Here is a 26,890-nt window from a genome sequence, read left to right on the forward strand (position 1 = left end):
TGTGAATTGTGTTAAGTACACACACAGACACACATATATATATATAATAGTTAAATTTAATAATTAGTGCAAAAAGTAGAAATAAAAGTTCAAAAAAGTGAGGTAGTGTTCATGGATTCAATATCCATTCAGAAATGGGATGGCAGAGGAGAAGAAGCCATTCCTGAATCGATGAGTGTCTGCTTTCAGGCTCCTGTACCTCCTTCCTGATGGTAGCAATGAGAGGGCATGTCATGGGTGATGGGGGTCCTTAATGATAGATGCTGTCTTTTTGAGGCATCTCTCCTTGAAAATGTGCTGTATACTACAGAGGTTGGTGTCCATTATGGAGCTGGCTAAATTTGCAACTCTATGCTGCCTATTTCGATCCTGTGCAGAAGCAGCCAGCTAGAACGCTCTCCACTGTACATCTGTAGAAATTTTGATTGTTTTTGGTGACATACCAAATCTCCTCAAACCCCTAATAAAATATAGCCACTGTCATGTCTTCTTTGCAGCTGTATCAAATTATTGACACCCAGGAACTTGAAACCACTCACTCTTTCCACTTCTATCCCTCTATGAGGACTGGTGTGTGTTCCCTCATCTTATCCTTTCTGAAGGTTGTTGCTGAGACACCACTCAACTAGCTGGTATATCTTGCTCCTGTACACCTTTTTGTCACCATCTAAAATTCTGTCAACAAATGTATCATCAGCAAATTTAGAGATGACATGTGAGCTGTGCCTAGCCACCCAGTCATGGGAGTAGAGACAGCAAAGCAGTGGGCTAAACACACATCCCTGAAGTGAACGAGTGCGGATTGCCAGCGAGGTGAAGGTGTTACTCCCAATCTTCAGACTGTGGCCTTCTGGTTAGGAAGTCAAGGATCCAGTTCCAGAGGGAGGTACAGAGGCCCAGGTTCTGGAGTTTTTGATCAGAACTGTAGGAATGATGGAGTTAAACGCTAGACTGTAGTCAATAAACAGCACCCTGACATAGATATTTGTATTGTCAAGGTGATCCAATGAGATCACGTCCGCCATAGACCTATTGTGGCGATAAGCAAATTGCAGTGGGTCCTAGCCCTTGCTGAGACAAGAGATGATTCTAGTTATAATCAACCTCTCAAAGCACTTAATCACTGTAGATGTGAGCGCTACTGGACGATGGTCGTTAAGGCAGCTCACCCTGTTCTTCTTGGGCACTGGTACAATTGTCCTTTTGAAGCAGGTGGGAACTTCCAACTGAATCAATGAGAGTTTGAAAATGTCTGACCATCCCCACTATTTGGTTGGCACAGGTTTTCAGAGCCTTACCAGGTACTCCATCAGGGTTCGTCACTTTGTGAGGGTTCACCTTCTTGAAAGACAGCCTGACTTCGGCCTCTGAGACAGAGGTCACACGGTTATTGAGTGCTGCAGGGATCCTCATAGCTTTAGTTTTATTCTCCCTAACAGAGTCAGCATACAAGCACTAAGTTTGTCTGGAAGTGAAGCATTGATGCCATTCATGATGCCAGGTTTTGCTTTGTAAGAAGTAATGGCCTGCAAACACCGCCACAGTTGACGTGTATCCAATGTCGCCTCCCACCTTGTTCAGAAATGCTCCTTAGCTCTTGAAATAGCCCTCTGTAAGACATATCTGGTTTGCTTATATAGACCTGGGTCGCCAGACTTGAATGCCGCAGATCTAGCCCTCAGCAGACTACGAACTTCCTGGTTTATCCACGGCTTTTGATTTGTATATGTGCAGTAAGTTTTCGTATGTGTCGTGGTTTTTCGTGCCTCACAAATGACCAGAAGACGCAGAAGATTCTTCAAGAAGGGTTAAACTTTAATTTGCAAATCAAAGCTGAGACAGTCAGTGAGCTAGTCGCTGATTGCCCACCGATCCTTGGACACGGCATTTTTTATTGCAATATCCTGGTCCAGTTTCACACGTATGTCCCATTGACTTAATCATGTTCCAATCCACATCTCCCAGCCGTCTCTCACCAACACACCATTGTCTTCTACATTCTTAAGATTTCATTCTCCTACTAAATTGGATAGCAAATATGCATAGCAAATAGCAAGTTCAAACTACATAATCTACATCAAGGCTGACTACATAGTTTTGGTTACACAGCAAACAAGTTCAAAGCAAAACATCTCTTAACTACCTCTCATTACCACACCATTGTCTTCTACATTCAATTGGATACATGCATAGCAAATTTCAAAGCTGACTACATCTCTTAGCTACCTCTTATTAACATATATTAACACACCATTGTCTTCTACACTCCTAGCATTTCATCTTGGGTACATGCATAGCAAACTGACTACATAGTTTTGGTTACACAGCAAATAATACAAGTTTTATACTCCATAATATTTTTATACTCCAATATATGCACACACACTCACCCACACAGGTTTAAATGAAGTCAGTGAGCACTGTGGTGTACTCGTTCAGACTCGAAGATGAACTCCCGAATACAGCTTGTATTGAGCAGAAATAGCTATACTCTATAGTCATGAGGGTAGTGAATAAGAGAGGAGAACATCCTGTAATCTGTCTAACATAGGGGTGGGCAAACTTTTTGACTTGTGGGCCACAAAGGGTTCTAAAATTTGACAGGGGGGCCAGACCAGGAGCAGATGGATGGAGTGTTTTGGTAATACACCTCATAAGAGAAAATAAAATATCATGGGATATATAGAAAACATGTGCTTTAATTTCAATTGAAAATGAACAAATGCATTACAACAAAATATCTGTCTTTGAAGTCCCATGGTATTTAGCTATTTATTAAAATGACTTTTAAAACACTGAAAATTAAATGAATAAAATACAGCTTTTTTTTAATAGTAACAGTTATTATCTTAAAGCACGGAAAATTCTGTTATCCTTCAAGATATTATCATCCTCACTCTCCTCCTGACTGTCTTTATTTCAAAAACGGTAGGAGATGCAGGTCAACTTGTCCAGCTCCTTCTTATTAAATTGTCCCCTGTGCCAAAACTCAACAACGACCAGCACAAAGACAGAACAGTGACAGCGCTCCAGTATGCGGAGCACGTTATTTGATCTGGAGCGCATTTTTTATTTTGAGAACGTACGTGCACCTGCGCACTACTCATGTCCATCACTTAACAGAAATGACATGTAACATGTAAGGCTTATTGAAAAAAATATTTTCAAATGCATTTTTTACATAACACAACGAAGAAACTTATTTTTAATTTCAGTGGGAACAGTGTTGCTGGTCTCCCTTTTTAGCCAGCGCATCAAAGTCTGGATTTAGTTTTGTTGTGGCGATTCTCAGGATGGATCTGAGGTGTTGGTCAATTATCTTGGATCTGTGGCTGGCTTTGTTGATGTTCATGACGCTGAACACCTGTTCATACAAATAGGTCGAGCTGAACAAAGAGTAAAGCTCAAATGTGGACTAACACGATGCACCTCAACAAAGGTCAATGTATATAGAGTGCGTCATCTATTGGGAAAACGCCAGAATTGCGGGGAAAAAACGTTAACAAGGTTTATTAATATAATTTCATCAAGTTCTGCGGGCCGGATTAAAAAGCTTAACGGGCCACATATGGCCCGCGGGCCGTAGTTTGCCCATGCCTGGTCTAACATGTATCTGTCTTTGGTTTGGTAGGTTCCTCACTACCTAAATACTCAACATACCTGCGGCATAAGAGATTTGGCCAGCATGTAGGCATCTTCTGCTTCTTTGGTTTTGTTCAGGTTTTTATAAGTTCTTCCAACATTCATATGGGCACCAATGTCATCTTTAAGATAAAAATACAGAACAATAAACATTATATTAGCAAAATAAATCAATAGTTTGCAGGTGCTTACATTCATCCAAGTTAATGTGCATTAATAATAGGTTGGTTGGAGCCTTTAACATAACATGAAATTTTCAGTTTAAATAACCGCGGCTTCCAAGTTACTGCTATTTGAGACAGACAAGCAAAACTAATAATCTAAAGCAGTTAACTTGAAACATGAGCAAATGCATGACTGACAGCAGTTAACTATCCAGTTCCCAAAGTAATGCAAAGAATATAAGAAAAATAGTTAAACATGCAGTGAACATACATGCAGTGGCCACTTCATTAGGTACATATGTTCATTAATGCAAATATCTAATCAGCCAATCAAGTGGCAGCATCTCAGAGTATAACAGCATGCAGACGTAGTCAAGAGGTTCAGTTGTTGTTCAGATCAAACATCAGAATGGGGAAGAAATGTGATCTAAGTGACTTTGACATTTGAATGATTGGTGGTTTGAGTATCTCAAGAACTGCTGATCTCCCGGGATTGTCATGTACAACAGTCTCTAGAGTTCACAGAGAGCAGTGCAAAAAACAACCAAAAAAGACATCCAGTGAGTGGCAGTTCTGTGGGCAAAAACGGCTTGTTAATGAGAGAGGTCGGAGCAGAAGGACTAAACTGGTCCAAGCTGACAGGAAGGCAACAGTAACTCAAATAACTACGCATTACAACAGTGGGGTACAGAAGAGCATTTCTGAACACACAACACATCAAATTTTGAAGTGGGTGGGCTACAGCAGCAGAAGACCATGAGCATACACGTTATTTGTTCAGTAGGTACCTAATAAAGTGGCTACTGAGTGTATATCTTTAACTCATTCTGGACCAGCTTTCCAGGGTCACATTCTGCAGCACAACATAATTAGGCCCCAATGTCCACCCTCCCCACAGTGTGAAAGTGGATATGCCAAGATACCACATACTTGATTCAAACAAAGTTGTAAGCGATCCATTTCCAATCCCTTGCCAACAACCACAAAAAATGATACACCCAGGGAAGTTCCAAGAAGCATTTTGCAACTGAACTGAGAAGTCGTTACCTGGTTGAACTCTTGTGGCTTGCACAAAATACTTCAATGCCTTTCCATAGTTATGCTCATTTTCCAAAGCATGTCCTACATTATTCCAAAGTTTTGCGTTATTTTTATTGACCTTTGAAAAGAATTGAATTTTCTCAGTTTTTGAGTAGACCTATTGAGGCTCACTAAATCCGAAAACAATTTCTTTGAAGTAAAACAATATCATACTCACATTCTCACGTGGTTACTCATGCAACCAAAGTACACACAGTTTGAATAATCTTGAGCAATCAAAATTACAACTTATTACAGAGTAAAAGGAACTGGAATTTGTACAATTGTAAACAAGAAAAAAATCTGCAAATGCTGGAAATCCAAACAACACACATAAAATGCTGGAGGAACTCAGCAGGCCGAGCAGCATCTACAGAAAAGAGTATAGTCAGCGTTTCGGGCCGAAACCCTTCAGCAGGACTCTAGTGCTTGGGTCAGGCCTCCTGATTTCTGCAATTGAACACAGTAAAATGGAAATCAGGAGCACAGTGGAGGTCAGCTGTGGTGCTAGCCTTTGAACAGAGTGGAGGCCTGGACTCCAGATGTCCTTCATTGCCCATCTATACCCCTGGCTTTCAAGCATGGAGCACAAGCTTGGACGCTAAATGTCCTTTGTCAACCATCCACGTCACTGGCCTTTGAATGCAGAGTAGAGGTCTAGACTACGGATGTCCTTCGTCACCCATCCATGTTGCAAGCTTTCAAATGTAAAGCAGAGGCCTAGATTCTGGCCTGACCTCTAACTTCTCCACTTCACTGTCCCTGAACCCTAATCTAACCTCTAACTCCCCCATATTCTTGTCTCTAATCCTAACCTGACCACTAACTCCCTACTTTATCCCCAAAACCAACCCTATAAACTTATAAAAGACAAATAAGACTGAGCCACAGCCTTGATAGAGACCGCAGCTTGGTGCCATCTTGACCAGCACTTCCTTATGTTGTGTTGGTTGTAATTTTTCAAAGACCTTTAGCTGAAGCAGGCTGTCGCAACACCATCAGAACATTCCAGAAGCAAGGCTTATGGATTCGTACCTGAGACTCAGCACTCAAAAGCACACGGACTGCATAGAAACAAGCCCTTTGGCTCACAAATGTTGTGCAAACTAATTAAATTATTAATCGAATAACCAACTAAAGAAATCCTTTCTGCCCACATCATATCCTTTCATTCCCTGCATGTTTACGTGCCCTCTTTAATAACTCTGATCTGCCTTCACCACCACGCTTGGCAGTGTACTTCAGGCACTGTGTAAAAAAAAACTTGATCTCCTTAAATGCTTTCCCTCTGGTATTACACATTTCAACCCTGGGGGAAGAATGATAATAGCTGTCCACCCATGCCTCTCATAATCTTATGAACTCCATCGATCTCCTCTCAACCTCCACTACTCCTGAGAAAACAACTCACAGTTGTCCAAACTCTCCAGTCTCCTAATTCAGGCAGCATTCTGTTAAATCTCTTTCGCACTATCTTTAGAGCCTTCATGTTGAAGTTGTGAAAAATTAGCATAAGAAATAGAATAAAGTATTGGAGAGAACAAATTTGGAGTATTGTGTACAGTTCTGGTCACCTAGCTACAGGAACAATATCAATAAGATTGAAAGAGTACAGAGAAATTTACAAGGATATTTCTGGACCAGAGGAACTGAATTATAGGGAAAGGTTGAATAAATTAAGGCTTTATTCCCTTGAGCATAGGAGAATAAAGGGAAATTTGACAGAGTTATACAAAATTATAGATAGGGTTAATGCAAGCAGGCCTTTTCTGCTAGAACTAGAGGTCATCAGGTAAGGGTAAAAGTGAAACATTTAAAGAGAATCTGAGGGAGAACTTCACTCAGAGGATGGTGTGAGTGTGGAGCAATCTGTCAGTGGAAATGGTGAATGTGGGATTGATTGATTTGCACATTTAAGAGATTTGTTTGATAAGTACATGGATAGAAAGGGTGTGGAGGGCTATGTTTCAGATGTGGGTTGATGTGTCTAGACTCAATAATGGTTCCCATGGACTGAATGGGCCAAAGAGCCTTTTTCTGTGCTATAATGCTCTCTGATTCTAACCTTCCTATAATGGGGTGACCAGCACTGAAGGCAAAATGTTCCAATATGGCCTGACAAGTTCATAAAACTGCAACATAACTTCTTGAAATTTGAAGTCAATTCCTAAAGCAGGCATGCCAAGGCCATCACTCCTTATGGAACACTGAGACAGCCTGGTTTCCACGATTGAATCAGCAGGGCTCTAATACAAGTTCATTGTCCAGTGAATTTGGTGACCCTTTCAGGATGTCTCAGACACCTTACAACCAGAAAGCACATCAGTAAGAAGCACTATTGCATCATAGGAAACAAAGTTATAATATTCTAACATTTAAGAAACACATTTATTTAGAGATGCAGCACAGGAACAGACCACCCAATTAACCTACTATCACGTATGTCTTTGGAATGTAAGAGGAAAACAGAAAACCCGGAATAAACCCATGCAATCATGGAGAGTACATACAAACCCCTTACAGACAGAGGTGGGAATCAAACCCTGATCTTACAGATGGCGCTAACTGTTACGCTACCATGCCGCCGCCTAATGGTTTATTAGAGTTAGGGACTGAACCCTGGTGGTGGTGCTTTTAACAGTATTACGCTAACCACTATGGCACCATTTAGACAGGCTGGAGCAGAGAGAGACGGACCACCTGCAGTTTAAATCAGTATCATGGCTGGCAACACTGAAGGCTGCTTGGCGTGGGAGGGGGCCTGTTCCTGTACAGTACTGTTATATGTACTAAAACAGCCAATTTATACACAACAAACTCATACAAGTGGCTTTGTAGTAATGGCCTTCTCACCCAATTTTAAGTAACATCATCTGTGGAAAAATATTTGCCAGGTCATCAAGGATAACTCCCATGCTGTGCTTCCAACTCTTTCAGTTGATGTAGTGGTTTAAAGCCTTGCTCCTTTCCAAACAAACACACCCTCAACCCTGGCACCTATTACAATTTCTTTCCTCTCCATCTGCCCATCAGTCATACACTCCTACTGGGTCATCCATCCCTCCCTTCCCATTCTGACGTTCAATAAGATTCTGGCTTATCTTTTACCTCCACGTCACTTCTTTGCACCAGCCCATATTTTCAGATTCATCCATTATTTAAACAGCAGAGTAAAATAAACACTTTTTAAAAGGAAAAACTCAAGAACCATTAGGACATCATTTCAAGAATTAGAAAATTTAAAAATCACAAGCTCGTACTCTTGGTACTGGACCTAGTTAATGGAAACACAAGAGACTGTAGACACTGGAATCTGGAGAACAAACAAGATGCTGAAGGAACATGGTTCTACTGAACACAGTGGGCATGCTAAATTGGCAACAATTGCAAGCTGCTCCCAGCACGTCTTTGGGTGTGTTAGCTGATAATGCAAATAACACATTTCACTGTATGTGAGATAAATAAACCTAAATCTAAATCTGAACTCTACAGGCCAGATAGCATTTCTGGGGGAGAATGAACAATTGATAATTTGCGTCGAGACCCTCTGTCCAAATGAAGGGTCTCGACCTGGAACATCAGCTGTCCATTTTCCTCCACACATGCTGCCTGATGGGCTGAGTTCATCCAGCATCTTGTTTGTAGGTTTAGTTCCTAGTTGCATTACAGGTAAACTGTGATTGTACCTTCAGACCAGACATGAATAGGGTGTACTCTGATTTCCAGTCCCAATTTCGGTAAATTGTCTTACTGGTATGGGTGATAAGTAGAATCATCAAACAAATCCAAGAAAGCTTCTTTAGGTACCTAAATTTTAAAAAAATGAAACTGGTCAGTGAACTGTCATCATTCATCATCAAGCACCCCCACCATCAGGCTTCTTCAAGGACTCTACAACTCAAGTTCGTTCGTTCTCGTGTTCTCTCTCTCTCTCTCTCTCTCTCTCCCTCTCTCTTTCTTTCTTTCTGTGAATTCTGGCTAATTGAGACACATTGGGACCAGTACATTTTGGCCCAATTAAGCAGCTGCTCCATTAGTTAGTTTCATAGATTAAAAAAGGTATAAAAAGGAAAACCTACTGTTTAGCTGAGTAACAAATAGTTAAATGAAATACAGAAATTATAACACCATCAACACTGCTATAGTACTATAAAATGTATTGCCCCCTAATAGTTATCGACAGACCTCCAAGAGGACCACAACCTTGTTGCTGGGTTTAGAAGATTCTATGCCTCAATGACCTGGAGAGCTATGTTGGCTGGAGTCAGGCCTTTATGCTTTGGCTCTTGCTAGGGTCATCCATCCCAAACAGGTCAAAGGGTAGAGGCCAGAATGAGAATGCTCCACCAGTTCTCCAGGTTATGGGGTTCAGCTCAGGGCTAACAACCCTGACTGGTGAAAAAAAAAACTTATTACAGAAACAGCAATGAAGAATTCTTCTGCACTTGTATTTCTGCATCTTCATCCTGGACTTGCATTACAGACAACAATGAAAACCAAGCGGAAGCTACTGAATGATGAAAGAAGCCCTGAGCACTACCAGAGATGGAGGAACTTCATTCCTGCCCTAACTGCCAGCGGCAGAATGGGCAGTTAACAAGTAAGTTATCAGTAGAGGAATTCATCCAGTGTACGCTGCTGTATTCTTTAGATTGATTATAAATGAACAAAATCAGCACAGACAACTAGTGCAAATAATGAACTACCTTCATTGTCTTCTTTCATGAAGCAGTGTTGCTATCCAACAATTAACTTCCTGGCATCCTGCGCCTTCACTAGCTTAAGTTCAAATGTGTCATCTTTTTCATTTTCCTCATCTTCATATTTCCTGCCTTGGTGTTTTGATACAATGCTTTAGATGACAGCATCCTCCAAGTCTTCAGTTCATTGCAACATTCAAGATGATTGTTAATACTTTCAAATTCTCTGCACTTTCAAATTTGTTGAAGTAGTGAGATCTTGCATTTTCACTCCCGGCTGTTACTGGCATCTCCAAGCCTGAATGCTTGAAATCAGTGAGCAAAACAGTTTGAACTGAGTTTCTCAACAACTATTAGTGACAAACTATACTAACTGTAATAGGATAATCCTTCCACTCACTTCCTCGGTTGTTGAAGATTTTCTTCAAATGCTTCAAAAATATGGTTGACTAACTTTCCACAGTTACTATTTAAATTATTTATGATTCCCAAATCCATTGGCTTCATGACCCAGCTTCTTAACCAGTTCCTCTGACTTTTATTAAATATTGTCCACTGGCACGCACACCTTGAGCTAAATATATTAACGTAACAGAAGCACACACAGCTGATGCAATTTACAAGCTGTTGGCACTAAACATAGCATAGTGGCCAATGGCCACACAACTGACACTAGTTAGAAACTGTTCGGCAAGTCTCCTGTCCCAATTAAATAGCATGGTGTCCCAAATAAGTGGCTGCCCCAATTAACAGGTGACACAATTAACCGGAATCCACTATGTAATTTTTTTTTATTTGCAGTTGGTCTTTGTTTGCACATCGGTTGTTTCTGTCTTTGTGCGTATCTACAGTGAATGCCTGCAAGAAAATGCATCTGAGTGGAGCATTTGGTGACATATATTTTGATAATAAAGTTACTTTGAAAATATACAGAATCAACGAAACAACAACTAAACACTCATCTTCATTATAGAGTCAATAAAGTAACTTCTGTAAGGGATTGAGAAGTGACCTTACAAAGGTGTACAAAATCATAAGGGACATAGTGCACATGGCCTTATTCCCAGGGAAGGGGAATTAAAAACTAGAGGGCACAGGTTTAAGGTGAGAGGGGAAAGATTTAACAGGGGACCCGAGGGGCAACTTCTTCACACAGCGTGTGTAGAATGAGCTGCTACCAAAAGTTGAAGAGGAAGGTATATTCAAAAGCCATTTGGATAAGTACGTGGATAGAAGTTGTTTACAGGGATGTAGGCCAAACAGAGATAATGGACAAGCTTGGTGGGCACCATGGTCGGCACAGATCAGCTGGGCTGAAGGGCTTGTTTCTGTGTTGTACTGCTCTCAGATTCTAACCACCTTTCAAGGTGGGTGTAAATCAGTCCATTGAAATGGCCTGAGAATCAACATGGGCAAGGGGTTCTGCTTACTGCCTTGACTTTATTCATCTTTCAATCACCATCACTTTTGTGTGGGAACATTGGCAAGTGTAAACTGGGTTTAATAATGAGAAGTGAATATGAAGGTTGCCTCGTTCTCATATTACAGTACTGCAAAATCCTTCACTACCTGCAAGGTGCTCTAGCAATGCTGATGTTTGGAGAAGGCCCAAACAAATGCAAGCTCTGATTATTCCTAGGATCCAAATGTTGTCATTTAGCTAGTGCAGAGTCAAAGCCTCAAGATACGAAGACAAACCAACTAAATAAATTCACTGATCAGCAGTATTAGTTTGAGGTGAAAAGGTACCCCAAACAGACAACATTGTGTGAATGTTTTTAAGCTTGCTTTTAAGCTGAATTTATAAGGCACCAAATATCTTTTAAATAACGTGGAGCATAAGGCAGTGATGGAAAGGACCAACTAATTCATTTCTGGTGAACCTGAATACAGGGGAAACGCTGTCCAGGGGCTGTTGATCTCTCCAAACAGTGCCATGGAACTTCATCACATCGAAAAGGCAATGTATTTATGTTGGATCTCAAGAACAGTATCGCTTGGCACTGCACTGTTCCTTTCACATTGCACTGAATAAAAAACTTATAGTGTTTCACAAACACAAGAGATTCTGCAGATACTGGGAATCCTGAACAACACATACACATTCAACATGCTGGAGGAACCAGCTAGCCAGGCAGGATCTGCAGAGGGGAATAAACAGTCGATGTTCTGGGCCAAGATCCTTCTATTTCCTAATACATGTAAGTGTATGTGGTGAATATAAATTTGATCCTTTATTACATCTGGTCAGAAAAAAGGGCAGACACCAGAATAATGTGGTGGGGGAAAAGGAGAGGAGCAATCTGAAAGATGATAGAAAAGCTGCGTAGCTGGGGGAGGAAATAAGAAGCTGGGTGGTGATAGATGGAAGAGCTAAAGGGTTGAAGAATCAAGAATCTGATAGGATAGGATAGGACAGTGGACCATGGAGAAAGGGAAAGATGAGGGAACCAGAGGGAGGTGATGGGCAGTTGAGAGGGGATCCAGAATGAGGAACAAGAGAGGAGTGGGAGGAGAAATTACCAGAAGTAAGAGAAATCAACATTCATGACATCAGGTTGGAGGCTACCCAGTTAGACTGAAAGGATTCACTAATACTTTACTGAAGGGTCCCAATTCTGGGAATGAAAGGGTTATCTTATGAGGAGCCTTTGATGGCTCTGGGTCTGTACTGGCTGGAGTCTAGAAGACTGGTGGGGGTGGGGTTGTAATCTCTTTGAAACCTACAGATATTGAAAGGCCTAGACAGAGTGGACGTGGAAAGTATGTTCCCTATAGTGGGGGAGTCCAGGATCAGAGGAAACAGGCTCAGAATAGAAGTAAGTCCCTTTAGAACAGAGGTGAGGAGGAATTTATTTAGCCAGAAGGTAATGTACCTGTGGCCAAGTTATTAGGTAGGGTATATTTAAAGTGGAAGTTGATAAGTTCTTAATTAGTAAGGGCACCAAAAGTTAAGGGGTAAAGGCCGGAGAATAGGGTTCAGAGAGATAAAAAAAAAATCAGCCAAGACGGATGGCTAATTTTACTCTTATGTCTTACTATATTACAAAGCATTTCAGTCAATTTTGATGGAGTACTTGAAACAAAGACAGTAATGCGAATTAATGAGCCGAACCAAATTTCTAGCAAGGGATTCATTTCAGAACAAATGTGCGAATTATGCACAGAGTAATTAGTAATTAGTGTTGCTGCCTTATAGCCCCAAGAACCCTGGGAGATGTCTTTGGGATTTGTGAGAGTTTCCAGCCAATGCTCTGGTTCCCTCCCTCATTCCATAAGCTCCTGAACATCATCCCTTGGTAGCGATAAGCATAGGGAGGCAACATGGCAAACCAATCAATGGGGGAGTTTATGATTCCTGTCTGAGAAAATAAATCATAGGGACACAGGCAAATAAGGAGAGGAAAATGAGAGTAATAAGATCATCCAATTGGAAGTTGCTGGAGGCATAAGGGACCAAATGGTATCCTATTGCTTTGTAGAGAATGAGTCATTCTTTGAACTGTATAATGAAGGGATTTGTCTGCGTCAGAGCAAAGTCATTCATTGCAGAAAACTTCCATTATAATTGGACCACTGGGAATAATTAGGGTAAACAGTGTAGTTGTCTTCTCGCTGCTGTCATTGAGAAGGAGGTACAGGAGCCTCCAGTCCCACACCACCAGGTTCAGGAACAGTTATTACCCTTCAACCATCAGGCTCCTGATACATTGTGGATAATTTCATTCAGCTGAATATTAAACTGATTCTACAAGCTACGGACTCACTTTCAAGGACTCTACAACTCATGACCTCAATATTATTTGTTTATTGTATTTGGACAGTTTGTCTTCTTTTGGTCAGTCTTTGTGTATGGTTTTTCATTAATTGTATTTGTTTGTTCCACTGTAAATACCTGCAAGAAAATGAAGCTCAGACATATGCATATAGATAATAACTTTACTTTGAACTTTGAATTGTGAGGGCAACAGGCAGAAAATGCTGGAGGAACTCAACAGGTCAGCATACTAGGCCACTGCCTCCTAATGCTTATCTCTACCAACAGATGAGGTTTAAGAGCTTATGGAATGTGGGCGGTTCCTCCAGCATTTTGTACGTGTTGCTCTGGATTTTCAGTTTCTGCAGAATCTCTTGTGTTCAGGATAAAGTTAAGAAAAAGCAGGATAAGTAGAGGAGTTGAAGGAAATGGGGGCATAAGGATAGGCATACACCATAACATGGACTAGGCTTTAGCCCTCGAGTATATTTACCAATTCCAACTCTGTGCTAATAAATTCTATGCAACTCAACATTGTATGTACTTTAAAGTTAGTAATGTTAATAATTAACAAACAAGTTGGGTGTTTTCCCCAATTTTCTATTCAACTCAAGTTCAAAGCACTATCATAGACTGCAGGTCAACACACTTGATAATCCATGACTTTTCAGGATAATTACAGATGGCCAATACATGGGCTCAAAAACTGTTTGTTCTCTAAGTCATTCTAAAACAAGGTCTACTCAAAGTACACTGCAGATGCTGTGGTCAAATAACCACGTACAAACAAGCTGGATGAACTCAGCAGGTCGGGCAGCATCCACTGAAAGGAGTAGTCAACGTTTTGGGCCAAGACCCTTCATCAGGACAAAACAAGGCCTAATTTGGAGTATTGTGTCCAGTTCTGGTGTTTTAACTCCAGGAAAGTTATCAATAAGATTGAAAGAGTACAGCAACAATTTATGAGGATGCTGATGGGACTTAAGGACCTGAGTGATGAAGAAAGGCTGAATAGGTTAGAACTTTATTCCCTGGAGCATAGGAGAATGAGGGGAGATTTGATAAGAGGTATACAAAGTTATGAGGGGCACAGATAGGGTAAATGCAAACAGGCTGCTTCCACTGAGGTGGAGTGAGACCAGAACTAGATATTGTAAGCTAAGGGTGAAAGATAAAGTATTTAAGGGGAACTTGAGGTGGAACTCCTTCACTCAGTGGGTGGTATGAGAGTGGAATGAGCTGCCAGCAGAAGTGGTGGATGTGAGGTCGATTTCAACTTTTAAAAGAAGTTTGGATTGGTATGTTGATGGGAGGGGTATGGAGTGAAATGGTCAGGATGCAGGCCGATGGGTCTAGGCAGAATATTTTGGTATAGACTAGATGGGGCAAAGATAACACACTTGGCCCATCTAATCTATGCCAAAATATTACTCTGCCTAGAATGTGCTTCCCAAAGCAAACACATGTTGGTAAACTCACTGCAGCTTTCCTTAGTGTAGATGTAGACTGTAGGTAGGTCAACCAGACAGAGAAATTTCAAAGTGATGAGGAAAACAAAACTATCATCAGGTCATCTTGGTCTTTGTCACCCAACTTGCAAAAGCATTTTGTGTTTTCCACCCATATTGCATCACTTTTGGAATAAGAATCTGGAATAAATTCATTCAAAGAAATAATAGTGAAAAAAAGAAGTGGCATTGGAAATTAGTAGCAAAACATAAGCACAAGAGGTTCTGCAAACGCTGGAAATCTTGAGCACCACACACACAAAATGCTCAACAGGTGCTGCCCAACTTGCTGAGTTCCTCTAGCATTGTCGGTATGTTGGACATTAGTGGGCTTGAAAGCATTGCAAAGAACATGATAATGTGCATCTCACAGCTTTGAAGGAGGTGGCCGTGAGGTAGTGAATGCATGGGCTGTCATTTTCTCCAATTCCACAGCTTTCAGAACAACTCTCACAGATTGGAAGGCAGCATTGTTAACCACATTATAGAAGAAATAGGGAAAGATAGGAAATGGCACAACAGTTAGTCTGATATCAAGAGGACAAGTGTGATAACAAGGTACTTAGAAGATAATGATGAGATTAAGTAAGGTCAACATGGATTTATGACTGAGAAATTATATCAGCAAATGAGTTGTTTTTGGACTTTAAGATGATCTTTGATAAACCACCACACAAAAGGTTATTAAGCAAAGTAAAATAGCATGCTATTGGGTAATATATCAGCATACTCTGAGGAGTGATGAACAGATAAAGTATGAAAAGGCAGGTGATTTTCAGGTTGAGAGGTTGTAACTAGGGGGTGCTCACACTCTGTATTAGTGCTGTAGATGGCAGTGTCAAGTACAATAAATTCAAATTTGCTGAGAAGAGAAAATTGCACAGCAGTGTGAACTGCAAGAAGGATTTAGAGAAGCTTCACTGGTATGTAGTTAGGTATAATGAATGGTCAAGAACAGATCAGATGAATTGATGAAAGCCTGCACCCAAAAGAATGGACAAACAACCAATGTGCAAAAGACAACAAACTGTGGAAATACAAAAATAAACAAGAAGAAATAATAATAATAAATAAATGAACAAATAAGCAATAAATATCGAGACCATTAGATGAAGAGTCCTTGAACGATGAATCTATAGGTTGCGGGAACAGGAACAGTTCAGCGATGGGCTGAGTGAAGTTATCCTCTCTGGTTCAAGAGCCTGATGATGGCAGGGTAATAACTCTTTCTGAATCTAGGGGTGTGGTTCTTGAGGCTCCTGTCCCTTCTTTCTGATGGCAGCAGCAAGAAGAGAACACGGCCTGGATGGTAGGTCCTTGATGATGGATGCTGCTTTCCTGTGAGAGTACTTTGTGTTGATATGCTCAATAGTGGAGAGGGCTTTACCCACGAAGCACTGAAGTACTATATTTTGAAGGATTTTCCGTTCAAGGGTATTAGCGTTTCTGTACCAGGCTGAGTTGTAACTAATCAATAAACTCTCCACCACATATTTAGAGAAGTTGTCAAAGTTCTAGATGATGTGCCAAATCTTTACAAACCTTTAAGAAAGTAGAGGCGCTGTTGTGCTTTCTTTGTAATGGCACTTTGTAATGGACCCAGTACAAATCCTCTGAAATGATAACACTGAGGAATTTAAAGTTGCTGATCATCTCCACCTCTGATTTCCCAACGAGGACTTACTCATGGACCTACAGTCTCCTCCTCCTAAAGTAAATAATCAGTTCCTTGGTCTTGCTGACATCAAGTGAGAGAGTGGTACCACTCAGCCACATTTTCAATCTCCCTCCTATATGCTGATTCATCACCACCTTTGATTTGGCCAACAGTGGTGTTGTCAGCAACCTTGAATATGGCATTGGAGCTGTACTTAGCCTCACAGTCATAAGTGTAAAGTGAGTAAATCTGGGGGCTAAGTATACACCTTGTGGTGCACCTGTACTGATGGAGTTTGTGGGGGAGATGTTGTTGCCAATCTGAACTGACTGGGGTCTGCAAATGAGGAAATCAAGGATCCAGTTGGACTTCTGACCTCACAATCAACCTTCCTGTTTACCTGTGTTGCAGTATCGGTGCAGCTGCAACACTTTATCTGGCATTCTGTTATTGTTTTCCTTGCTCAATACATCATGGAAAAGAACCATCACTCCATGAACTCTCTCTATACCTCTCACTGACTAATAAAGCAGCCAGCATAACTAAAGACTCCAACCACCCCAGACATTCTCTTCTCATCTCTTCCATCAGACAGAAGATACAAAAGCCCAAAAGCACATGCTACCAGGCTCAGCTTCTATCCCACTGTTATCAGACCACTGTATGATGAAATGGACTTAAACCTCACAATCTAAATCATTATGATCTTGCACTTTATTGTTTACCTGCACTGCACTTTCTCTGTAGCTGTTATACTTTATTCTGCATTGTTATTGTTTTACCTTAATTAACCTCAGTGCATTGTAATACAAGCTTTTCACTGTATGTTAGTATAGGTGACAATAATAAACCAATTCCAATATATCGCTCAGGGAAGGAGATCTGATACATTTACTAGGTTTGATCTACAAGCAACTCCTAGGCCACAGCCATGTAGTTTCCTCATGAATACCCTCCGAAATGTGCCAGCAAACATTGTTGTATCAAATCACAAAGGACTGATAAGTAATAAACTATACTGACCAATCGGCATCAACCTATGAACCAAATTTTGACCTCACAAGTCATTCCCAGTTCAGCAAAGGTTACCAAGGTCCTTTTAACCCAATTTCCCTCGGGATCAATAAAGTATGTCTGTCTGTCTGTTAACACAGACTCATTCAATGGGGACATGAGTGATTCTGCAGGTGCTGGAAACCTGGAGTGGCGCACAGAAACTGCTGGAGAAACTCAGCAAGTCAGGCAACATCCAGAGGGATATAATAATTAATCAAAGGATCCTGATGTAGGCTGAAACATCGACCACTAATTTCCCTCCACCGATGCTGCCTCGCCATCTTCACAGAGCACAACTTCATGGAGCACTGTTGCAGGAAAGCAGCATCTATGATCCAGGCTGATCACTATCCAGGCCATGCTCTCTTTTCACTGCTGGCATCAGGAAGAAGATACAGGAACCTCAGCATCCAACCCTCCAGGTCCAGGAACAGATATTACCCCTCAACCATCAGGCACTTGATCTCGAGGGGATAACTTAACTCACCCCATCATTACTTGGTCCCACAACCTATGGACTCAACTTCAAGGGCTCCTCATCTCATGTTCTCATTTTTATTGCTATTTATTATTTTTCTTTCTCATTTCTTTCCTTTGTATTTGCTTTTTGTTTTGGGGTACTTGGAGGAACATGATAAAATAGGCCAAAGTCAGCATGGCTTCCTTAAGGGGAAATCTTAACTAACAAATCTGTTGGAATTATTTTGAGGAAATAACAGGCTACTGTAAAAGATTGCAAAATGCTATTACAGTGGCTGCGACCTGGTTTCAGTTCCCACTACTGTCTGTAAGGAGTTCTCCCAGTGACCACATGGATTTCCTCTAGGCCCCTTTCACATTCCAGAGTTGCATGGGTTAGTAGGTTAATTGGAGTATTGTGAGTGGTTTTGAGCCCCATATCTAAGATGTACTGGTATTGGAGAAGTCCAGAGGAGGTTCTTGAGAATAATTAGAGGAGTGACAGGGTTAATGACAGCATTTGATGGCTCTTCATTTGATCATTTGATGTTATGAGCAGAGAGACAACATCTGCCGGAAGTAAATTCCTTGTATGTGCACAGGTACTTGGCGATTAAAGTCTGATTCTGATTCTGATTCATACTAGTAATCACCAGAGTTCAGAAAAATGAAGGGTATCTCATTGAAACTCACAGAATATTGAAAGACCTGGACAGCGGGATGTGGTGAGGATGCATCCTATACTGGGAGAGTCTAGGACCAGAGAGTACAGCCTTAGAGGAGAAGGAAGTCCTTTTGAAACAGAGATCAGGAGAACTTCTTTACTCAGAGGGTGGCAAACCTGTCGAATTCATTGCCACAAACAGCTGTGGAGGGCACATCATTAAATACATTTTAAGTAGAGGTTGATAGCTTCTTCATTCGTAAGGGGGGGTGGGTCAAAGGTTACAGGGGGAATGCAGGAGGATGGGATTTAGGGGGAAAATAAATCAACCATGATGGAATGGTGGAGCAGACTCAATGAGCCGAAAGGCCCAATTCTGCTCCTATGCCTGTTGTACATGGCAAAATAATAGCTTAGTACACACCAGATGGGCCAAATGGCATGTTTCTCTGATGTAGAGCTCTATGACTCTTGCAGCCTTCTAATAATGTCCAGATCCAGATCACAAAAATGAATCGGTTAATGTTTGGGAAGGTGCTTGCCCAATTTTTTTCCGGTGATAATTTGTCCTTCCAGCAATGCTCAAGATGAGCACAATTTTTAGGTACTTCCTCTGCAGGGAGAAAACAGATGATTGTGTTTTTATTTACCTTAGAACATTGTAAAGCACTTTCTAGCCTATGAAAGCTTTTGAAATATTGTTGGCATACAGTCATAGGCATGTCATAAATTTGCACAACTTAATCTCTCAAAAAACCACAGATTGATAATGCTCAGATAGCTTGTGTTTTATGATGCAGATTAGGGGATAATCTTTAGCCAGAACACCAGAAAAGACACCCTTACTCTTTTATGAGATAATGCCACAACCTTTATGCTGACCTGAATATTGCAGACAAATCGCCTAACAATTGAGTATATCTTCACCTTTAAAGTTTAAGAAAACTGAAACAGTCCATCTAGAAGAATTCAAGATTATGATTAAAGAACTTCTTCTAACCAATGTCAACTTCACGTGCAGAGGGGAAGTGATGGTACAATGCTAGAAGGTTCACATAGAGCTTGCATGGATTTGTTGGGCCCCAAAGGTAATTTCCAAGTTATAAATAAAGGCCAATGTACCTGTCCGTTTGTTTTGAACATAAGTACTGTACTGTTACTTCCAATCTACCTCAGCATGGCCCCAGTACCTGCAAAACCTGCACTTTCTCTAACTGTATTCTAACACAGAACATACAGCACAATGCAGGCTCGAAAGCCCACAATTTCCTGCTGACCTTTTAACCTACTCTAAGGTCAATCTAATCCTTTCCTCCCACATTGCCACCCAGTTTTATGTCCCTTTCTAAATGTCTCTTAAATGTCCCTAATCTATCTGTCTCCACCACCACCTCTGGTAATGTGTTCCACATACCTAACACTCTGTGTGAAATACCCATCTCTGACATTCCCCCTACTTTCCTCCAATCACCTTAAATTTATGACCCCTCATATCAGCCACTTTTGCCCCTGCAAAGGTCTCTAGCTGACCAGTCAATCTACACCTCTTATCATCTTGTACAACTCTATCAAGTCCTTCTCATCTTTCTTTGTTCCAAGGGAAAACGGCCTTACTCACTCAACCTATCCTCACAAGGCATACTCTCCAATCCAGGGAGTATCCTGGTAAATCTGATCTGTACTCGCTGTTTTTGCTTTTCACTTTGTACTGCATTATGTTTGGAATATGATGAAATCACAGGCCATGCACAGCTTTAAACAATTAATCAGGCAAAACCAGACAAAAAGTACAGGAAGTCCTACTGGCCTGAATTGTCCTCTTCCAAACACAACATTGTGGAGTGCAAGAATCTGGGTTAAATGCTGAAAGCTCCCAGTCCACTAATATCTGTCCTTTTGGCAGCAGTTTTTAACTCTTATTCATTTGGTTATTCCCAAGCTAAGTGGCTACCTGGAACCAAATGGATTTTTTTTAAAAATCAGGACTTAAGAGAAAGGAACTGAGTGGGTCAAGCAGCATCTGTGGTGGTAAAGTTTTGGTTTGAAACCCTGAGAGTACCATGGAGCTGAAGCAGGCCCCTTATCCCATCTAGCTCACACCAAACTCAGTGCAGTGAACTCAGCCTTCCAACCCAACCCCTCTCCCCATGCATTCATTCAAACCTCTCCCAAATGTTGCAGTCTGCAGCCCGCTCCACACCCCCCTCCTGAGTGAGGCAGTTCTCCCCCCAGGCTCCTCCAAAACATTTCACTCTTCACCTCCAACCCACGACCTCTAGTTCGAATCCTACCTAACCCCAGGGGGAAAAGCCTGCCTGCATCCACCCCTTCTATACCCTCACAATGCTGCTCACCTCCATCAAACCTTCCTTCACCCTCCCACACCTTGGGGAACAAACTCCTAATTTATTCAACCAACCACGAGGAAATCTGCAAATGCTGGAAATTCAAGCAACACACACACAAAATGCCGGTGGAACGCAGCAGGCCAGGCAGCACCTATAGGAGGAAGCACAGTCGACGTTTTGGGCCAAGACCCTTCGTCAAGACTCATTTATTCAATTTATCCTAATTTACTCAATCCTTTCCTACAATTCAGGTCCCAGCAAAATACCTGCAAATTTTCTCTGCACTCTATCTTTCCTGTAGGTGGGTGACCCGAACCGCATACAACACTTCATGCTGGTGGAGGGTCTTGACCCAAGACCTCAATCACTGTCCCCCCCGACCCATCTCCACAGATGCTGTCTGACCCTGCTCAGTTCCTTCAGCAGTTTCTTTTCCAGTAGCTTCATCAGTAACATCTTAGAATTTTATTATAGTAGTGTACCACTATTACAGTGCCAGCAAACAGGATTCAATTCCCACCACTCTCTGGAAGCAGACTGTTCTCTGAGATCCTGTGAGTTTCCTATGGGTGCCCTGCATACCAGAAACATATAGGTTAGAGTTACGTTGATCAGGCTACATTGATGCTGGAAGCACAATGATCCTTAGAGGCTGCGTCGCTCATTAACGCAAATGACACACGTCACTGTATGTTTCAATATTATGATGTACATTCTTAATCTTCTGTATTTTCCAATTAAAAAATTATTCAACTCTTCACTGACAAGGTAGAATTCAAACCCATGTCTTTACATCAACAACCCAGGCTTCAGGATGTTGGTCCATTAATTTAGTCACACCTATTTATTCACAGTAAGCTTGAATAAGTTCGAGCAGCTTCTTAAGTGTGAATGGCAATCTGACAGCCCCAGTTTACCCATGGGCCCCAGTTCCTTGCAAGATGATGTCTCTATTCATCAAGCAGAAGCCTCTGGCCCACCTTCTTGTCACAATTACCAGGAACATCTGTTGTCTAGACAAGTGACTTTCCTTCAACTTCAACTTCAACTTGTGAACGTCAAGTTGACCCTAAACTCCAAAGGAAGCAGATGCCTCATCCCACGTAAACGGAAGGACAGAAAGCAATCTTTTGACTTTGACCAGGAACTAATACACAGCATAAAGTCACTGATGTACAACTAAAAAAAAACAGGAATGCTCACAGGGCAGAAATAAATTCTACTATCTGTTGCAACAACGTTAGAAGGACAACATGGTAACACAGTGATGACCGCAATGCTTTACAGTGCCAGCTGTAAGACTGGGATTCAGTTTCCGCCGCTAGTTGCAGAGTTCTCCCTGTGGCCGTGCATTTCCAGAAAAGATTCAAAAGAATGTTGCTGGGACTGGAGATTTGAGTCTTGACTAGCGTCAGCATCAAATCTATTATCACTGTCATGTGTTGTAAAATTTGTTGCTTTGTGGCAACTGTACAGAGCAATGATAAAATATTCCTATAAGAAATACGAAGTATAAATAGGCATCCGCTAGTCTCCAGAGACCATAGATTTGCGCCTTGGGAAGTTTCCAGGATGCAGGCCTGGGCAGGGTTGTATGGGAGACCAGCAGTTGCCCATGCAGCAAGTCTTCCCTCTCCACGACACCAATGTTGACCAAGGCAAGGACAAGGGCCGATACAGCTTGGCACCGGTGTCGTTGCAGAGCAATGTGTGGTTAAGAGCCTTGCTCAAGGACACAACATGCTGCCTTAGCTGAGGCTTGAACTAGTGACCTTCAGATCATTAGACCAACGCCTTAGCCACTTGGCCACATGCTGATATTTTGTATACGAAATACAAACTATAAACGTAGTGCAAAACAAAGAGCAAAATAATGAGGTAGTGTTCACAGACCATTCAGAAATTTGATGGTGGAGGGGAAGAGGCTATTCCTAAAATGTTGAATGTGGGTCTTCAAGCTCCTGTACCTCCTCACTGATGGTAATAATGAGAAGAGGGCATGTCCTGGATTGTGAGGGGCCTACAGGACAGATGCTGCCTTCCCGAGGCATCACCTTTTGAAGATGTCCTTGATGGTTGGGAGGCTAGTGCCCATGACTGAGCTGTCTGAGTTTATAATGTTCTGGATGCACTGGATAGACTGGGACAGTTTTCCCTGCAGCATGGGTATAGGTTTATAAAATCAAAACAAACAGTGAGGGGCACTGATCAGGTGGATGGTAGGTCTTTTTCCCAGCACAGCGGAGTCTAAAACTAGAGGGTATAGGTTTAAGGTGAGAAGGAAGAGATTTAAATGGGACCTGAGGAGCAAGTTTGTCCATAGAGGATGGTGGGTACATGGAACAAGCTGCCAGAGATGGGTACAATTACAATACTTGAAAGACATTCACGGATAGAACTGATTAGAACAAGAGTTTGCAACCTGGGGTCCATGGACCTTTTGTTTAATGGTATTGGTCTATGGCTTAAAAGGTTGGGAACCCTCAGATTAGAGGGATTTGAGCTAAATGCAGGTAAAATGATCTGGCTCATGAAGACACTTTGTTGGCATGGACTAGTTAGCCTGATGGTCCTGCTTAAGGTCATTGAGACATCGAGCAAACAGCAAAGAGTAGGCCCTTCAGCCCATCTAGCTTGTGCCAAATTGTTAATCTGCCTAATCCCATTGAGCTGCATCTGGACTATAGCCCTCCATATCCCTCCAATCCATATGCCCATCCAAACTTCCCTTAATTGTTTCAATCGAACCCACATCCACCTCTGTTGCTGACAACTTATTCTACACGCAGACCACCCGCTAAGTGAAGAAGTTTCCCCTCATGTTCCCCTAAAATATTTTTCCCTTCACCCCGAACCTGTGACCTCTAGTTCTCGTCTCACTCAATCTCGTGGGGAAAAAAAACATGCTTGTAGTAACCTTATCTATACACTCCCATAATTTTATGCCTCTGTCACATCTCCCCTTGTTCTCCTGTCATCAAGGGAATACATTTTCTGTGGTATGATGAATCTATAGCAACATAAAACTTATTTTGAGTGTAATCCATTTACATAGAGTAAGAAACAGACACTAATGAAGTCCAGGGGAAAATAACCAATTATTTTGGTTCCCTATATTGTCAATTCACTGTTCTTAATAAGCACAAAACATTAAGCCAGACTGCCACCAAATTCTGAATTCACTTTAATATTTTTACTGAAATCACTGGATGTCTGCAAACCTGGTATCAGAAGCGACTCATTAACGATCATAAGGCTCGTGAATCACACATTGCTCTCATTTGAAAGTCCATTTGGCTCATTGTTTTTCTGCTGGCTCTTTGAAAGCACTCTATGATTTCAATTCCCGCTGCTGTCTGCAAGAGGTTTTTATGTTCTTCCCTTGACTGCATAGGTTTCCTCTTGAGTGCTCCAGTTTCCTCCCACATTCCAAAGACACAAGGGTCAGGGTTAGTGAGTGGTGGGCATGCTGTGTTGGCACTAGAACCTTGACAACGCTTGCCAGCTGCCCTCAGCACAGTCCTCACTGATTTGATTTGAAGCAAGTGACGCACTTCGCTGTATGTTCCAATGTATATGTGACAAATAAATCTAATCTTTATCTTTTTTTTATTGACTGGCTGTCCTAATCTCAGTGTTGGAAGGTGACTTGTCAGAACCACTTCTATTTTTTCTCCCATAATTCGACAGTTTTCTCTGCCACAAATATTCAGGGAAAATTCGTTAATTTGTCACTATCTGCTTTCTACACTGAGCCAATAATGCTGCAGTGGATTGGTTAAGTTTGAATTATACGAAGCAACGCTGATTTGTTAGATCACATGAAAAGGCCCAGTAACAAGGATCCAACCTACCCTGCTCATGGACTATTTATCTCACTCCTGTCAGGGAGAAGGCTACATAGCACCCACTCCAAGTCCACCAAACTGAAAAACAGTTTCTTTCCCCAATCAGTAAGGCTTATTAACACCTCCATTCACTAACCCACCCCCCCACACCCCCAACCACCATAATTTATCACTTCCTATCAGACACCTTACTTACAGCCACTTCTGCACCTAGCACCAATTTATGGCCAGACAATCAATGTATATGAGAAATCTTACTTATTTATATTTATTGTATTTCTTTATTATTATTGGGTTATTGTGTTTTTTTTCTTTTGCACCGGATCTGGAGTAACAATTATTTCATTCTCTTTTACTCTTGTGCATTGGAATTGACATTAAATAATCTTGATTCAGGAAAATTTTAAAAAAATGACATTCCATTATGAATGCTGTGTGCATACATCTATTGATGCTTCTGGACACATCATCAGTGATGTTCCTGGAATCATTGGGTGTTTCAGGTCTTTCAACATCATACATCCTCCTCCAGGTGACCCAGCCAGGGCTGATCAGACCCCAGCTTGTGTCCAGGTGACTAGCTACATATGACTCCGTGGCTCCCCTCTCTTGAGCCACAGCCATCCTGAGGCCCTCTCTGCTGCATCGGTAGTATTGCAGATGGCTCTCCTCTTCCTCTCTCCCTCGATGCCCAAATTGCTGAAGGGTCTGGCTAAGGAACAGGCTGTGAATCCCCTACAATCAACTTCCACTGGGAGACACCTCGCTCTCTATCCAGCCTGCTGGCAGTTGCTGACCAGTCCTGCATACTTGGAGAGCTTCCTTTCAAAGGCCTCTTCCAAGCGATCTTCCCATGAAGATCAGCTCCAGAATCACCACCTGCTTCGTAGACTCAGACACAAGGACAATCTCTGGTCGCAGGGTGGTGGTTGCGATATAGTTGGGGATCTTCAGCTGCCGTTCGAGGTCCACCAACAGCTGCCAGTCTCTTGCAGAGGTCAGGATAGCTGCAGATGTTCTTTTGGCGGGTATTGGCTGCTCCCCAGCTCTGACAAAGGCAATGGTCTGTTTGGAGGGTCAGGACTGCTTCGCCCACTCCACTCCTGCGCTGATGGTTCCAGCGATGGTCTTCAGGACCTGATCATGCCTCCATCGGTACCGTCCCTCACCAAGTGCCCTTGTGCAGCTGCTGAGGATGTGCTCCAGGGTTCCTCACTTGGAATACTGTGGACACACTGATGTCTCTGCTTTGCTCCATGTGTGCAGGTTTGATAGGCTTGGAAGCACATCCTACACTGCCTGGATGAGAAATTGGATGCGGTGTGGCTCAGTTTTCCAAAGCTCAGCCCAAGTCACTTTCCTCTCCACCGCTTCTCCCATCTTGTCCAAGCTCCCTATTGCTTCATTCCCACCACCTTGCAGGTTCTCATCTCCTCCACTGCTGCTCTCACATCCTTCTGAACTAGGTGGTGCCTTTCCTTCCCTCTGATGGTGTCCATCTGGGGAGTTGGAAAGGATCCTAGCCCAGCTCTGCCTCGTGTAACCGCTCCCACCAGCCTCCTGTGACGCAGCCTTTCCTCTGCTTCCTGAACAGCTTCCTCTGCCCTCCACTTCCTGCCAGTCCTCACTTGGATCCCTGCTCGAGCCACCTTCGGATCACTTGAGTCCCTGTACTGTACCACTTCTCTGGTTCTTGTTACTTTGAATTCCTCCTCCAGGGATTTGAAGGGCCGTTGCAGTTTGTTGTGGTGTCCATAGAGTGTGATGCTGCTCAGGCTCCTTGGCAGCCCCAGCCATCTCCTGAGCTGCTTACTGACCCTCCTCTCTCAGGTTTCGACCGTCGAGATCGGAACTGCATAGACGAGGAGGGGCCACAGGATTCTGAGAAGAATGCCATGCTGATACACCCAGGCTTTGAACTTCCCAGGTAGGCCAGACTTGTCCACAGATTTCAGCCAGCCATCCAACTCAGTGCAGATCGCCTGAATGGTTGCCATGTCCCTGAGG

General features: G+C 42.2%; 1 protein-coding gene across 4 annotated transcripts in view; it reads right to left on the bottom strand.

The window, feature by feature from the left end:
• tmtc3 (transmembrane O-mannosyltransferase targeting cadherins 3) overlaps positions 1-26,890 on the bottom strand; it is a 135,825-nt gene that overhangs the window by 21,978 nt on the left and 86,957 nt on the right. For all 4 annotated transcript variants that reach the window (XM_059977647.1, XM_059977648.1, XM_059977646.1 and 1 more), the window contains 3 exons: positions 8,573-8,693; positions 4,854-4,965; positions 3,661-3,764 (listed from right to left, as the gene is read on the bottom strand). In XM_059977647.1, the coding sequence (XP_059833630.1) occupies positions 3,661-3,764; positions 4,854-4,965; positions 8,573-8,693 (337 nt within the window). The remainder of the gene's footprint in view (positions 1-3,660; positions 3,765-4,853; positions 4,966-8,572; positions 8,694-26,890) is intronic.

The sequence above is a fragment of the Hypanus sabinus genome, chromosome 8 (genome assembly GCF_030144855.1).
Source record: "Hypanus sabinus isolate sHypSab1 chromosome 8, sHypSab1.hap1, whole genome shotgun sequence".
NCBI classification, from domain to species: Eukaryota; Metazoa; Chordata; class Chondrichthyes; order Myliobatiformes; family Dasyatidae; genus Hypanus; species Hypanus sabinus.